General features: G+C 34.7%; 1 protein-coding gene across 1 annotated transcript; it reads right to left on the reverse strand.

The window, feature by feature from the left end:
• Nucleotides 1-6065: 6065 nt before the first annotated feature.
• Nucleotides 6066-13219, reverse strand: LOC123700904 (solute carrier organic anion transporter family member 4C1-like). The gene is made up of 12 exons (XM_045648278.1): nt 13186-13219; nt 12571-12732; nt 11910-12077; nt 11532-11717; nt 9995-10189; nt 9791-9912; nt 9414-9503; nt 8916-9115; nt 8015-8128; nt 7204-7328; nt 6676-6816; nt 6066-6305 (listed from the first exon to the last, which is right to left on the reverse strand). Exons 1-12 carry the CDS (start codon nt 13202-13204, stop codon nt 6109-6111), a joined length of 1719 nt encoding a protein of 572 aa, XP_045504234.1. The 5' UTR covers nt 13205-13219; the 3' UTR covers nt 6066-6108.
• Nucleotides 13220-16655: the final 3436 nt, after the last annotated feature.

Raw genomic sequence — 16655 nt, forward strand, 5'->3', positions numbered from 1 at the left:
TGTACGTAGTTGAAATGTATATGAATATTAATTCATTTCTTTCTGGCTCCGGCACAGCCTGGCTACGGCACGGTCTATCATGAAGTACTCCATGATACACGGGTATGGTACCCAGAAGGAAAATACCCTTTGGAAGGATTACGTGGGTACACAGATCCAACACGCAGAGGCCCTTTAGAGAATTTAAATGTGTTGTGGGACGCCAATAATACCATAATTATTACGTATTATCTATGTACATAATCTACCTTAATTTTCTTTTTCTTTTTTCAATACATTGGTTGCTCGGGTTGCTTGGAAGAAATTGCTTGAAGCAATAAAGCCGCCCTTTGCATAAAATGTCCTGTCTGTGTGTGTGTGTGAAATTTGTATTTATGTTTGTGTATGCAATAAAGATTTTAAATAAATAAATAAATACCTACCAATATTATAAATACGAAAGTTTGTGAGGATAGATTAATTTTTGTTACTCTTCTAAGAATAAACTTCTGGAATGATTTTACAGTAGGTACTATAGTTACCTCAGATACATCAGAATGGGTGGTAAATGTTAAAAATACGCTATGACGATTCAAAACTGCTTCTAGAAGAAGTCTCATTGAATAAATATTTGAGTTTGAATAACACATGAACTAGGAATAGAAACTACGAATTTGTCTACGGTACTGTGAAGTCCGACCGAAATATGGGGCGGATGCACTATGCATACATCTGTTTCACTGATCGATTTTCTTTAGTTCAAGTAGGTGATCTGCCAGAGAAATCAGAGCAGATCAGAGAAATTTTAATCTCCACTGGGAATCGAACCCAGGACCTTCTCGGCTCTACGCTCATGCGTTATCCGCGCGGTACAGCTAGAGTTAAATAAAATTAATAGTAGATGTCTATTAAGATGTTTATTTCGCAAATTACAGTACAAATACTATTAAGCTTAAATGGGATACTTTATTAAATTTAACCGATGAAATCCAAGATATATGTATTAATAGAAATATAGAGTCATATCTAAATAATTAAAATTCCACGATGTATTTTAAAACTGAATATTTTTAGTTATTTATTCTAAAGATCAAAATCTTTTAGCATTTTAGCCAAGTTCCAGATATCATTTAATCATATCTTTACGTATGTTATGACTCAGACAGATTATAAAAGAAAGACGGGTTGCACTCTGGGAGTGCCGGCAGAAGTGAAAACTTGATTATTAACGTTCAGCATGTTTGATATTTTGGAATGGTATCCGTCTTACGCATGGAATATAAGGGCTAAAAAGAAAAAAAAATCCGTCTTACGCTTTTTCGATCAGGCCACGTGTCCTGACGCGAGTTTAAGATTTTGTACCCAACGCCGCTAAAGAAGTTTTCACTTCAAAAACTAAGTTACTGCTCATGAGTTATTCACAAACCACTTTCTGATAAGAAAGGAAATTTTGAAAACAATAAAAGAGGACTTAAAGGTTATAATCAATCCATACTAATATTATAAATGCGAAAGTAACTCTGTCTGTCTGTTACTCAATCACGCCTAAACTACTGAACCAATTTTCATGAAATTTGGTATGCAGATATTTTGATACCCGAGAAAGGACATAGGCTACCTTTTATTGCGAAATATGTACCACGGGCGATGCCGGGGTGGACCACTAGTTTTATATAAGTGTAGATTTCTATTGGGGTATTTTAATAATATATCTACTAGGACAGCATTTCCCAACCTTTTCCTATCGTCACCTTACCATGATTCGCGTTCCCCGAAAAAAAACTTATTCGTGAGTGAATCTATATTATTTTAAAAATTGATTGATATCTTGTAGTGTCTTTGTATGAAATAGCTTAGCCACCCATAACTTGACAGATTATTCCATCTTAAAAGTGAAAAATAATATAAAGTCCAGTCGTCAGAATAGTCTGGTCACTAAGGCTTTCGTAATTATTTTCTTGATTTGTCAGCGGAGCGTACCCCTCGGGATATGCTCGCGGACCCCAGGTTGGGAAACGCTGTACTAGGATACTAAATTCTTACAGTTCCGTCGAAGAATTATCCTCAAAAACACCCTTACACAATTACACATGCACGACACGAATTTGAACTCAACACTCAAGTGCACTCAAGTACCTAGTTAGGCGGCATTACTTATACCTATAGAGTTATAGACGATATTTATACTAGTTATTATTTTGTGCCTATAGTGCCATCACCTAAAAAGCCTGTTTCTTGAGTTGCTAATGCAAAAAAATTCGGCGCTCATTTCTGTAATAGCATTAATCATCTGAGCATAATGAACTTTTTGAATCCTTCAATTCATTCATTCTTCAATTCAATTAGATTTCTTCGAGAAGCACTTTCGAAACGTCATATTTTTACATATTTTAAACATTTACCACCGATTCGGAAAGCAGTATCTATGGAGAAGAACCGGCAAGAAACTCGATAGTTGCACTTTTTAATAATGTCAGTATTACAATTTAATTACAAAATATGTAACCGTATATTATCATAATATGCCAAAGAACTGTCCTGTAGTTTTTACGCGACAACCCTCCATGCGTTTTTATCTTCCTTAAATTATAGGCTTTCTGAACTATGTAAGTAATACGTTTTTTTACATAATTTTTAAATTTAGCTCTACTAAACTCTTTAATACTATGAGGAATTCTGTTGTAAAAAACGTATAAATAAATTTTTAACTTTTCTAACCGGTAAAATGGCATTTCAATTTTATTTCTGTTCCTTGTGCCATAACAGTGTCTATCTTCTTTAAAAGGTTATTAAACTTTATAGTTGATAACGCCGCGCTTGATACACTTCCTATCAATACAAAATTATTGGAAGTTTAAACCATAAGGCCGTTTTAAAAACTACGATAATAAGTTTTAATTTATCGTAACATCAATCCATTTATATAATCTTGAATGAAACAAAAAATCAACCTGATGTTCATTGTCGATACTCAAATTTTGGTTTTTCCATACTTTATAAGAATAAAGTAATCGTAATTAAGTACTTTTCCGAGAAGTTAGTTGAATGGATTTGAGCATTTAAATTTGATAATACTATCGAAAGATAATATACTTATGCCTCATATCGACTCAAGAGGATACTAAATTTTTATTTGTCTCTCGTTATTCGCAGGCGACGTGGACTTCTTGGCCGCTTAGCACTACGTACTATGAACACATGCTTGAGTATCGCTTCTTGTCGCGTTAGATATGTAATCATATACAGGGTGTCCCACTATTAGTATACTAAGCGCGAAGGGACTTGTAGTTTTACATACACTGATCACGTAAAAAATACATAGTTACTTAAACAACAAAATTACGTCAAAAATTTTTTGCTAAATTATTTCACTGTAGTTTCTCGTCAAATGTTAACACTAGAAATACAGTAGACTCTGTAGGATGCAATACCTCCTCGTTCAAGGTAATATCTCTGTTCAACTTTTTTATGTTAGGAAGTAAAAATTCAAAACAAGTGGTTTTTTTGGCATTTAATAATTAATTATTGGCAGTAAACCATTCAGATATGTGTAAAAGAGCACTGTTCACTTCGTCAACATTTGGGTCATGCCTATCCACATTAAAAATTAATGAGGTATCATCTGCAAACAGAACTATTTCACACCTATCCTGCAAATAATAGGGAAGATCATTGATATATACCAAGAACAAGAAGGGACCTAAAATTGACCCCTGTGGAACACCAATGTTAATTGACGCACGCTTAGAACGTTCTCCATTAACAACTACAGTCTGAAGCCTATCATGCAGGTATGACGCTATGAGGTTCTGGGCTTTTCCTTTAATTCCATAGTGATTAAGTTTACGCAATAAAGTACAATGTTCAACGCAGTCAAATGCCTTGGAGAAGTCACAAAATGTCCCCAGAGCATTTTTTGAGTTTTCCCATGCTCTATTATTATATATGTATATGTGCTAGAAGTGCAACTACAGCATTTGTGGTTGAGCGCCCCTTTGTGAAACCAAACTGTTTGGTGTGCAGTAAATTATTAGATGCAAAATGACTAGTCAATTGGTTTAATATTAACTCGAATACCTTACTTAATGTTGGTAAAATAGAGATAGGTCTATAATTGTTACAGTCTTCTTGATCGCCCTTCTTAAATAGAGGTATAACTTTACTAAGCTTTAGTAAATTAGGAAATGTACCACAGTCACAACACGTATTAAATATGATAGCTAAATTTTTCGCAATATTTTCTATTATATTATTAACTAAATTTACGGACATTCCCCAAAGATCACGAGTATTTTTTAGATTAAGCGTCTTAAAGGCAGTAACAATATCACTAGCAATTACGTGTCGTAATTCAAATAATGTACTGCACCCCGCAACATGGTCCCTCAAAAAGGTTTCTGTAAGTGCTGAAGATGAATTTAAACTATTAGTAATAGTAGCAGGGACACTACCGAAAAATTCTTCAAAAGCAAGTCAGTTGTGTTTTTGCAGTTATCATTTTATTCTCCGGGGACGGTGTTGTATTAAAAGTGAATGTTTAAGTTTTTTATGAGTAAATAAAATACATAAGCTATTTTGCTATAAATTTTAATATACATAATTAGGTAATCCATCTACATAAATATAGACTTTTAGTTAATACATCTATGCAATAGGTAGTGGGTATTTAATTTATGCAAATAGTCACTGGTTTTTATTACTTAATTATAAGAAAAACATAATAATAATGTGTAGGTACTATAACGTAACCCTGCAAATATCCGATTCTAAAAAGTAGTTGTAAAAAATTACAAAACAATATTTTCTATTACTTAGTATTAAAATTATTCTTAACTTAATGCTCGTATAAAATTATTGTAAATATTAATCTCTCTATTTCGATTTAAATATGAAAAATATTATACAAAAAATAATTTACTTAAATATTTTGTTACAAAATCACAGACACATACTTATCTACAATACAAATAACAATTATTCTTCATCACTTTGTGGCACGCTATTTTTTCTTTAAAGCCATGACAAAAAAACCTGATGATAGCGTGATAGCCTATAGCCTTCCTCGATAATTGGGCTATCTAACACCCAAAGAATTTTTCAAATCGGACCAGTAGTTCCTGAGAATAGCCCGTTCAAACAAACGCATTGGCTCTGAGTATTGATTATACAACTAATAAATCTTAGTAATTAATAAATAATTATAATTATAGGTAAACCAGAATCTGATGGCAATTAGGGAAATCAAAATTTTGAGTGTGCAACCTTAGGGAAAATGGACTGAACGATCTTGATACTGCTTATTTTTTATTTTGTCCTCAATATCATTAGTCACATTACATAAGTGGACAATATAGTGTACTAAATAATGAGATATCCACTTAATATTATGTAGGTACATAATTACATGTATAATATACATATTACTTTTATATGTATAGGTAATACATATTATTATTTACACATACCTATATTTGTATATTCATTATAATTATGTCATGTGAAAATATGTATGTAATGATAATGCAGATCAAAACTAGATTGCTTATAATTTTTTATAAAATAAAATAAAACTATGTTTATTTTCGTGAGTATTAACAGATACACACATTATAAAATTGACTTGGACAGCTTAGACTTGACGAATAGCCGTATTGGAAACTCCTATAATAAGTTTTCATAAAATTATATTGTAACTAGCGGTCCGCCCCGGCTTCGCCCGTGGTACATATGAAAAATAGATGTTGGCCGATTCTCAGACTTACCCGATATGCACAGAAAATTTCATGAGAATCGGTCCAGTCGTTTCGGAGGAGTATGCAGACTAACATTGTGACACGAGAATTTTATATATAAGATCAACAAACAATATTATGGTTACCTACTTATAATATATTTAATTTAAAGTATCAAAACGGGTAAGTCCAATTTACCAATAAAATCTTCAAAATTGAAAATTGTGATGTGTTTGACCCTTCTTCATCGAATATTTTTAATACATCGCAGCGGCTTTTTCGACATTTTCGAAGATTTTTTAAGACAGAATCTTAAAAATTATTCATCAACTGCAAAGAAGACAAATAATAAAGTTGCCACATGAAAATATTTTATTTCTTAAATATAAATATGCCATCAGATTCTGGTAGACGTACAAGCATTTGGTTCATCTGTGACGTCATCTTTTCGTTTCGTTCGCAAATATCTGCACGCTGCGCCATTGATAATCAAGGCTGTGAGGGTGAAGTTGACACAGGTAATTCCAACGGCATACGGGAACCAGTCGCTGTGGAGCTGACATCTCTGGCCGGTATACCAGCTGCAGGTGTTTACTGGAAAGAAAAATATTTCATATCATCACTGCTATTTCTTGTTACTGCGAGGTATCAGAAAAAGCGTGTGCCGAGCACACGTGTCAGAAGTGAAACTTCTTTGGCAAGACTCAAAGATACTAAAATCGTCGCCTTATTCCATGACGACCTTGAAATTTTGCTCTCAACGCGCCCAAAGAAGTTTTACTTCACAAAATAGGAACCAATATTTCTCGTAATACGTCATAACGTTTAGTTATCATTCGGTATTTGAGTTTATATTAATTAGACCATCTCTTTTAAAATGCGAATGACAAGCAGATGACATATTATTATTTTTTTATTGGCACTTTTACAAATACATATTATATAACATGCAAATCATACTTACGGTCAATAGCATAAAAGATGTTATTTCCGACCACGAAAGTCATTACAGCGATGACAGACCACATCAGACCTATGGCGATGGACTTGTCTCGAGGGTCCACTGACTTCAAGATAGACATGCTATGAGCTTGGAACGCCACGACTGAAAGAATATTTAACTCTATATTATAATGATGGCCGATAAAGTAGGTCTTGGAAATTATTATTCAATTCGCGGAAAACAGTTATATTTGGACAGATTGGATAGCTATTTGGTTCGACTGTAAATTATCTATTCTTACTTCTATTTTTAGTTTATTTTAATTAAAGAAGCACTCTGAAATCTGCGAACGGTTTGTATTCTTAAACAGAAAATTATCTAAAATGCCTGATTAAAATTCATTCAAAAATACTTTTCTATCGATTTATAGGCAAAAGTTAGGCACCGTATGCAACTTGATTAAGAAATTCCAATATCTTTTCAAGACTTTCAATCATACAAACACACAAGCTTATTTATCTTTAAATAAAATAAGTAAAGAAAACTTACGAGACACCGTCAATATCATGCTAAACAGGGCTCCATGGTAATTAAATCCAATTTGACAGTTATAGTCGCTGCAGGCGCCCGGAATTGCGTGTCCAGTTGAGGCACAACTACAGTTTGTATACACCCTGTATAAAGAAAATTAACGCTTTTATACATTCTGTATAAATAAAGTTAACGTTTGTATACATTCTGTATAAATGAAATTAATGTTTGTGTACATCTTGTATAAAAAAAGATAATGTTTGTGAACAACCTGTATAAAGAAAATTAACGAGAATAGATACTGATTCTTAACGTATTTCTAAAGAATCGTCAGATATTAGACAGATAAATCATAATTAATCACGTGTACATTTAAACGTATAGAATATTGATTTGAAAGATATTTTTTTATCTCTTAAAATAAAATATGATTTGTTTTAGAAATTAGATTAAGATTTGAAATCTAAATTCGTAACGTATTTTTAAAGTATTATCTGATATAGATAAAGATAATTTACAAATTAATCATGTGAATCTTTATAGAATAATGAAAAATGAAATGAAACATATTTTACTATCGTTATATATATTTTTTATGTGTTTCAGAAATTATCATTGACCCATTGAGCACCGAGCGGCCCGATCCGACCACGACACAATAGATTTTCTATTGTGTCTGTGATTCCGGGGGCTGAGTTATTAATTTTAGATGGTAACAAAATAGATCATGTACGATTAGAAAATTTAATTGTTAAAAGTTGGGACAAAATATATAACACGCTTATGTATTTATTTACGTTTTATGATTATGATTTGTAGAGAAACTTACCGTAAGTTATTGATACTTTGTTGTTCTGTACAGCCAGCTTCACACGGCGACACATATGTCGTCATGGTATCAACCACACACACTGGTGAAAATTCCTTAAATCTTGGAACACATCTGGAATTATTTTAAAAGCGATTACAATTAATTTAAGTGCACGAATTTGATATTTAGCGTTTTATGGCATTCAAATTTTTAAAGAACTAGCGGTCCGCCCCGGCTTCGCCCGTGGTACATATTCACGTTTTCTCTACATAAGAACCATCCTCGAACTTCAAAGAATATTAGGTATAAAAAAAGAATTAACGAAATCGGTTAAGCCGTTCTCAAGTTATGCGCTTACCAACACATTTTGGGATTCATTTTTATATTATAGATAGAATATCCCGCCTCGTTGTCTAATTTTTTCAATTCTCTAATAAGTTTTAATAAGAGCATAAAATTGCCTAAGGTTTTGTATGCGTGCACATTTTATAGAAAATGAAGAGTACATCATTCATCTATACTAATATTATAAATGCGGAATTAACTCTGTCTGTCTGTCTGTTACTCAATCAAGCCTTAACTACTGAACCAATTTGCATGAAATTAGGTATAGAGATATTTTGATACCCGAGAAAGGACATAGGATAGGTTTTATCCCGGAAATCTCACGGGAACAGGAACTTTGCGGGTTTTTCTTTGACTGCGCGGGCGATGCCTCATGCCGCGGGTGGAAAGCTAGTTTTCTATAAAATTTAAATTTAAATTTTGTCGAATTAAATTACAGAGATAATAGCAAATAATAATTTGAGTGATATCAATATCACTAAGTTCTTAATAAGTACGGATTGACCTGCGACTTTTATGCAACAACCTAGGAAGTAGGTATGTATTATACCTATTATAAAAAACTTTGACTTACCCACAAGGCAAGCTACACTGGGGACTAGCATAATCCTGACCATTTTCCAACCCAGCGACATGTCCCTTAGAACAAGGCGGGGCTGCGACTATAAGTATATATAGTATTATCACAAAGAACGTCATCTTGAAGGAGATAGACAATGCCTTTGTCATGTCGAATTTTGGCCTTATCGGAGCTGATTGCTTTACTCCCATGTACTGCAAGTAAATAATTGATTATTTATAAGCAAATTTAATTATGAGTGGTTTCAACTGATAGTTAGTATTTGCCTAAAAATTTATTAAAAAAAATCTAAAACACAGGATAATAAAACAAAAGAGGAGATTCAGTTTATTACGTACAAAATATAAGTAAGGCCTTGTTAAACAATTTTCAGTATTATTACACCATTTTTCAGTATAATATGCTGATCAAAACTATTTTATTTAGAATATCTATACTGAAATACAAAGGATAAACTGCTGTAAATGTAAAAAAATAGTCATGATCACTTACCACAACTGCAAAAATAAATACAACGTTTATCAAGAATTTGGTGCTGTCATTGATATTGTTTCCAATTATTGGCATAATATTGAAGTTTGTCTGAAAAACAAAGTACAATATTTAACGAAACATAAAAATTATTTTGCTACTCATTTTTGCTTCAAAAATAAATTTGGGTCTTAATTATTTAAATTTATTTTTTTTTTCAATATTTATGATAAATAACTTGACATACTTTCATTCCATACATTAAAAAAAAACTATATAATGATGAAATTCAGAATATGTAAAAACGGCTTTCTAAATTAATAATCTTAACTGTTTTAGTGAACTTGTTGTTTTTGTGAAAAATATTTTACAGAAAGTAAAAAAGATTAGGTATGTACCTTAATAATTTCGTGTTCATAATAACCGAAGCCCCAGAGAGCAGCTGCTACCAACCCCATGGATATCATTTGTGACATAGCTACGAAGTTAAACAGTACTCTCTTTAAGCTTCTAAAGTAACCTGAAAATAAGAAAATTATCAAAAAAATCAATATTTTGAACGCCAAATTTTTCAAATATAAACGTTTTACAATATAAGTTACCTCTATCATTCATCGGTATGAGCTTCAAATCACCCGTGTCCTGTGTGACCTTAGGTAATCCAAAAAACAGCCTCAAGGTATTCAAAAGCGTAAAAATAGTTAGCATTCCTAACGTAATGAGGATCGTCCTATCTAAACCTTGCACTAATAAGTTATTGAATAACAGAACTATTATCCTGGCACATATGAGAATACCTGTAAATAATGGAAATTATAAAGATTATTTATTTATAATACTTTATCATACAAACAAAAAGTAAAAACGTGTGGTTTTATGAAACCACGGTAAAAGTGAAACTTACGATAATTATCGTATTTGTACGATAATAATTATCATTCGTCACGCGACATGCGCTACTGTCTACACAGACCAAAAAGTTTGAGATATGTAATAAAAGTTTCACTTTAAAAAGTACAGAACAGGAAATGAACAATTTTACAAAAACGCATCATTTGTGCAACATGCATGGCCCCTTATTGCTTAACAGAAATTCTTTGCAACAGGCAACCAAGTCAACCAAGCTACCCGGTAGGGCGGTAGCAAAAAATTTTATATAATAAGATATCTATACTGCTATCTCATACCAAGACTACATTGACAAATCTTTAATCTTGTCTTACGGAAATAAAATAAAATCATAATCGTATGAAAATCTAATGGCTTTGCCACATAGAACGCGTTCTGAACGCGCGTCAGAGCGCTTACCTGAATGACGCCGCGCTACGGTCGGTAGAACATGTACTTAGCGCGCGACATGTTTTGACAGAACGCGTTCTATGTAATGTGGCAGACATAGTCTATTTTTATAAAGGTACAATTCCGAGACGGGCCGCAGACTGAAAACTGCAACAGCAAACTGCAAGCGACAACACTTGTTTCTATGAACATCTATGAATCGCTGCGCGTTGCGTCTGCAGGCAGCAGTGTCGCCGCGCTTAGGCTGGTTGCAGAGCTTAACCGACCATCAGTGCGTACGTCAGTCGCGCTTGTCATATGTATGGAAATTCATAAAACCTTTCATAGCTAGACCGACCATACGCACGCGTATTGTCATGCGCATTAGTGTCATAGTCATACAATTGTTGATGCGTATCGTCAGGACCGACGGTACGCACTGACGGTCGGTCAAGCTCTGCAACCAGCCTTAGAATCAATTTCATAGATGTTCATAGAAGCAAGTGGTGTCGCTTGCAGTTTGCGGTCTGCGGCCCGTCTCGGACTTGTACCTTTAATGATTGTATCTTCATCTATCAACAACCAGCACGAGTTTCACGTGTTCGCTTTTCTTCACGTGTTTACGTTGACGCGTTTATTCCTTTCTAAACCAAAATATGGGCGAAAATCCGTTACTTTATTTGTTAGGGGCAAAAAATCCTCTCCACCGTATATTCCGTTTACCTACAAGACATTGAATTTTTGCCCTTTTTATCTATTAGCTACTAATTTTTTTTTGAACTTGTCTATAGGTTTACCTGTAAGTAGAATTACTTATAATAAGACAGTATCAAGATGACAAAATATTTAAATTCAACGTACCCACATGCACGCTCATTCTATCCGGTGCAATATCGTCCATATAAGCTACAACATGGCTCCACGAAGCCACCCTTGCCAAGGCGAAGCAGATGGCCATTCCTACAGTTATCACCAGTCTGAAAGTCGTCCTCAATGATAGATGTGTAAACTCTATATCCTGATTTATTATTGTGCTGTTGCAGAATTCTGTAAAACAATCATAATTGCAGTTAAAGCATGAAAAAATTATAACCAGTGAACTAAGTATCAATATAGTTAGAAAAAAAAATTATACACAAAATACGAAATAAATCAATCTGAATTAATGACTAAATAACACAAAATTATAACAAAAAATGCTACCTTTATTATCTCAAATATATAGCATTATGTCATTACCTGTTTCCTGGATCCGTGGCGGCGAAGGCAAAAACACCCAGAGGGAAGAAATAATCATTATTCCCAGAGACCACCTGAGAATCGTGGTCCTCCGTGTTTTATAGCCCAGCCACGCTACCAAGGGGGCTAAAAGGGCTTCCATTATTGAAACCACTGGTATAAGCAAATCTGGATAAAAGAAATATTGTTTTGAAAAATTACTGTAAAATTATTTTAATGACCTCGATGATTACCTAAAGCGGTGTTTAGCGAGAAATTGATAGCCAAATATTTATCTCAAAGTTTATTATTAAAAGTTGTTGGTCGTAACAACAATAGATTAACTTATTTCCTTTTTCTCTCTGTTTGTTAATACATTAACTGTTTCTGTTATGTCTGTAAAATGTGTTTTATTTAAAATTTTAAATATAGCTTTAAATCTATACTAATATTATAAAGCTGAAGAGTTTGTTTGTTTGTTTATTTGAACGCACTAATCTCAGGAACAACTGGTCCGATTTGAAAAATTCTTTCGGTATTAGATAGCCCATTTATCGAGGAAGGTTATGGGCTATACATTATATCATCACGCTACGGCAAACAGGAGTAGAGCTACGGTGAAACTGCGCGGAGCGGCTAGTGTTATTTTGCCAACTACATCTTCATACAATATCTTACTTACACATTGAATACCCAGGTAAAGTGCCAGCTTTAACATCCTGCATGATAATCTTGAACAAGCAACATTCTGCTACTGTTATATTCATAATGTTTCCCATGGTGATACCACGGATATCCTTCGGTACTATCTCCACTTTGTGCCATGATTGGACTTTTGCTTTTGCTATGGAAAATTGAAAATAGGACTTTTTAATTTAATTGTATGCAGTGCCGGCGTTAGGGGGTGGCTTCAGGGGGGCCCAGGGTGACAAATTCTGGGGGGCGCCAAGGTCTGAAGTTGGTTAACCTATCACTTGATATTGCTTCCCTCAAGTGGGCGCCACAATATTTTCGCCCGGGGTAACAGTGGCCCTTACGCCGGCACTGATTGTATGTGGAATAAGAGTGGTTTGAAGTAAGCTGTTTTAATTTAATAAGGTTTTTCTAGAATGGGCAATGTTTATCCCTATTCTGAGAATATTTGTTCAAAATGTTTAAATGCTTGCGCTAAAGGATGAAAAATATTAAATAAACTCTACTTTTCTTTTTAATATTATTAATGTAGTATACCAACAGTGGGACACCCTGTATACTATTGCATTATAAATGTAATTAAATGCTTATAATATTTATTTACCTTTTCCATATAGAACCATGTTTAATTTTGTTTGGTGTTTTTCGTCTTCAATATTTTTTATTTTGTTGTTTGCTCTACACTCTCATTTTGTGTGTAACTGCAAAAAAAGGAAATTATAAATTATACATTCTGTATTTTTGTAGATTTAAAGATATTTCAATGATTTTGGAAATCTGAAATCTGAATTTAAAGAACCCAAAGAAAATGTAGGGAATTTTAAATACACAATTTAAAATTTTAATCACTATTTAAGTTCTTCCTTGAATGTTATCTTCTGATTTTTATAAACAACTTAAACAAAACTTAAGCTTAAACTTCCAATCACCACTATCTATAAGCCTTTTTTTTAGTGTATCTTCCAAAGATACCCACGGCCCCCGGGGAAGGAGTCGTGGGTTATGTCGGATTCTTACCGACTAAAACCCCACTGTGTTCCGTTGAGCCGCTTTAACGATGGGGCCGCGGGTATTGGTTGGAACTCTTCCGCGACCACTATCTATAATCCTGGATTTGCTTATCTTATTTTTATTATATGTAATTATTCAGAAAGTCTTGATATTTTCTGATATGGGTAATGGGATTCATTAAGTATTTATTTAATTTATTGACATGATTATCATCATAACAGATAGCGATGATTGATAATTCTTATATTTAACATCGCTTTGCTGTATCTTTTATCGCACACTTATTATATTATGTATAAAGGCTTATACCATAGATCCTTACATAGATCATATAACAAACTTCCTATGTGTCTATTTATTCACGATATTTATCGTTTCCAATAATTTAGATATCCGTGTTTTACGTATCAAAGAATTTTAGATATATCGTATTATGATTTTAGTCATTATTTTTTTAATAATGTTGCCTTATATTTGAATTAACCAATCAACGTCATAACTTTTAAGTAGGTCGTAATACATTGTCGCGGAAGAATTCCAACCAATACCCGCGGCCCCATCATTAAAGCGGCTCGACGGAACACAGTGGGGCTTTAGTCGGTAAGAATCCGACATAACCCACGGCTCCTTCCCCGGGGGCCGTGGGTATCTTTGGAAGATTTCCCCACTATAATAAAAAAAAGGTATTATACATTTAGCCGTAAGATATGAGTGTGCTATCACTACTCAAACTTCTCCATAGATACCTACTGCTTTCCGAATCGGTGGTAAATGTTAAAAATATGTAATAACGATTTCAAAGTGCTTCTAAAAGAGGTCTAATTGAATAAATAAATGTTTGAGTTTGAGCTTTTATTGGGTCCATGGTTTGAGTACGTAGACGGTAGAGCTAGTCGGGAGTTGGCTGATATAAATTGCATTGTAATGAATTATCTAATATATATTATAAAGGCGAAAGTTTGTAAGTTTGTGTGTATGGATGTATGGATGTTTGTTACTCTTTCACGTAAAAACTACTGAACCGATTACAATGAAATTTAGCACACATTTGGATTAACACATAGGATAGCTTTTATCCCGGAAATCCCACGGGAACGGGAACTATGCGGGTTTTCCTTTGCAAAAGCGGGCGAAGCCGCGGGCGGAAATCTAGTAATAATATACTTACGAGGTATGCAATTAATATCAGCCGACTTCAAAATAAGAGAGATTGCCAATTCGATTGTAATTTTTTTGTTAGTTACCTCTGAACCTTTGACTGCGTGAACCGCTAATTAAAATATGTAATTCTTATTTTATTTTAAAACTGGTGCCTTTTGACTTATGGCTAAAATAAATAAATATATATACTTAATATCTAAAAAACTTGAAAAAATTATTAATAATTTAAATTCGAATAAATCGCCTGGATAGAAAATTTAAAAAATACACTGAGTCCTGGCATTGTTTATAAATGTGTAGACAAGGGGCTGTATGCTGTATCAGACCTATTATCACTACATAGTATCTAGATATTTATTGGGTCCATGATAGTATAAAACAAAGTCGCTTTCTCTGTTCCTATGTATGCTTAAATCTTTAAAACTACGCAACGGATTTTGATGTGGTTTTTTTTAATATATAGAGTGGTTCTCGAGGAAGGTTTTAGTATATAATTTATAAGGTTTTAGACAAAGCGGGCGAAGCCGCGTGCAGAAAGCTAGTATATGTATATAAAATATATTGTCGGACAGATTATACCGGGCCGAAGCACGCAGACGCTTCTGGCACGATTCAGGGATGAAGTTAATGAGGTCCTAGACCAGCAGAAGCAGGTGGTAGTGGTTTTTATAGAATTCAAAAAAGCTTTTTACACTTTTGATCACCACCAGCTGCTTCAGGCAATGATAGAGCGTGGGGTCGCAGGGAGCGTTAGTAAATGGCTCCAGGCATACCTTGGGATCCGTATTCGGATTCGTAACCGGATCCGTATTCGGACCCGTCGAATACATAATGCATGTGAACAGTATGTGCAACGTAGTACGTGATTGCAGTATATATATGTATGCGGACGATACATGTCTACTTTATGCGCATAAAGATAAAATACAAAATGAATTTACAAATATAATAAAATGGGCGCACGATCATAATTAATATAAGTAAAACAGAATGTATACATATTGGCTCACCTTATTGTAAGATTACAAATTCGTCAAAAATATTAGGTTATTATTATGAATGTCTACATAATATTGCAAAGAAATGTAATTGTGAAAATATTGAATTAGTGGAAGAATATAAATACTTGGGGTTAGTTATTGACCTTTCATGAAAATCTCATATTCTTAATCTTTTTGATAAGCTGAGGGCAGTTCTTGTAAAATTTCTTAGACTAGTTTTAGCTTATATTAGACTAGGCTTCCGCCCGCTCCAGGTGGGCGGTGCGTCCATCAGCGTTGGTCCCACGTTGCGCTATCTGGGCATCGTGTTGGACAGCAGCTGGACATTCGTGGAGCACTTCCGCCGCCTAGCCCCCCGGCTTGTTGGGGTGGCCGGGGCACTTGGAAGTCTGCTCCCGAATCTTAGAGGGGCTGGGGGTGCGTGCCGTCGTCTTTACACCGGCGTCATTCGCTCCATGGCCCTCTATGGTGCGCCCATTTGGGCTGACTCTTTGAGCGCCCGTACCAGACCCCTATTGCGTAGACCGCAGCGGGTCATGGCGCTCAGAATCGTGAGGGCATATCGCACGGTGTCCTTCGAGGCCGCGTGCTTAATGGCGGGGACGCCCCCGTGGGACCTGGACGCCGAAATGCTGGCGGACGTTTATCGCCGCATCGCCGCGTCTAGATCGCATGGGATCAACCCATATCTGGAGCAGGTCCAGCAATGGAGGGCTGATGCTCTCGAGCGGCGTTTCATTGAGTGGAAACGTCGGCTCGAAGAGCCCAGCGCAGGAGTAAGGACGGTCGAAGCAATCCGACCGGTCCTACGTGAGTGGTGCGACAGGCGGCATGGGGCCATCACCTTCCGCCTGACACAGGTACTGTCCGGACACGGTTGTTTCGGGCGGTACCTGTGCAA

Source organism: Colias croceus, chromosome 20, assembly GCF_905220415.1.
Source record: "Colias croceus chromosome 20, ilColCroc2.1".
NCBI classification, from domain to species: Eukaryota; Metazoa; Arthropoda; class Insecta; order Lepidoptera; family Pieridae; genus Colias; species Colias croceus.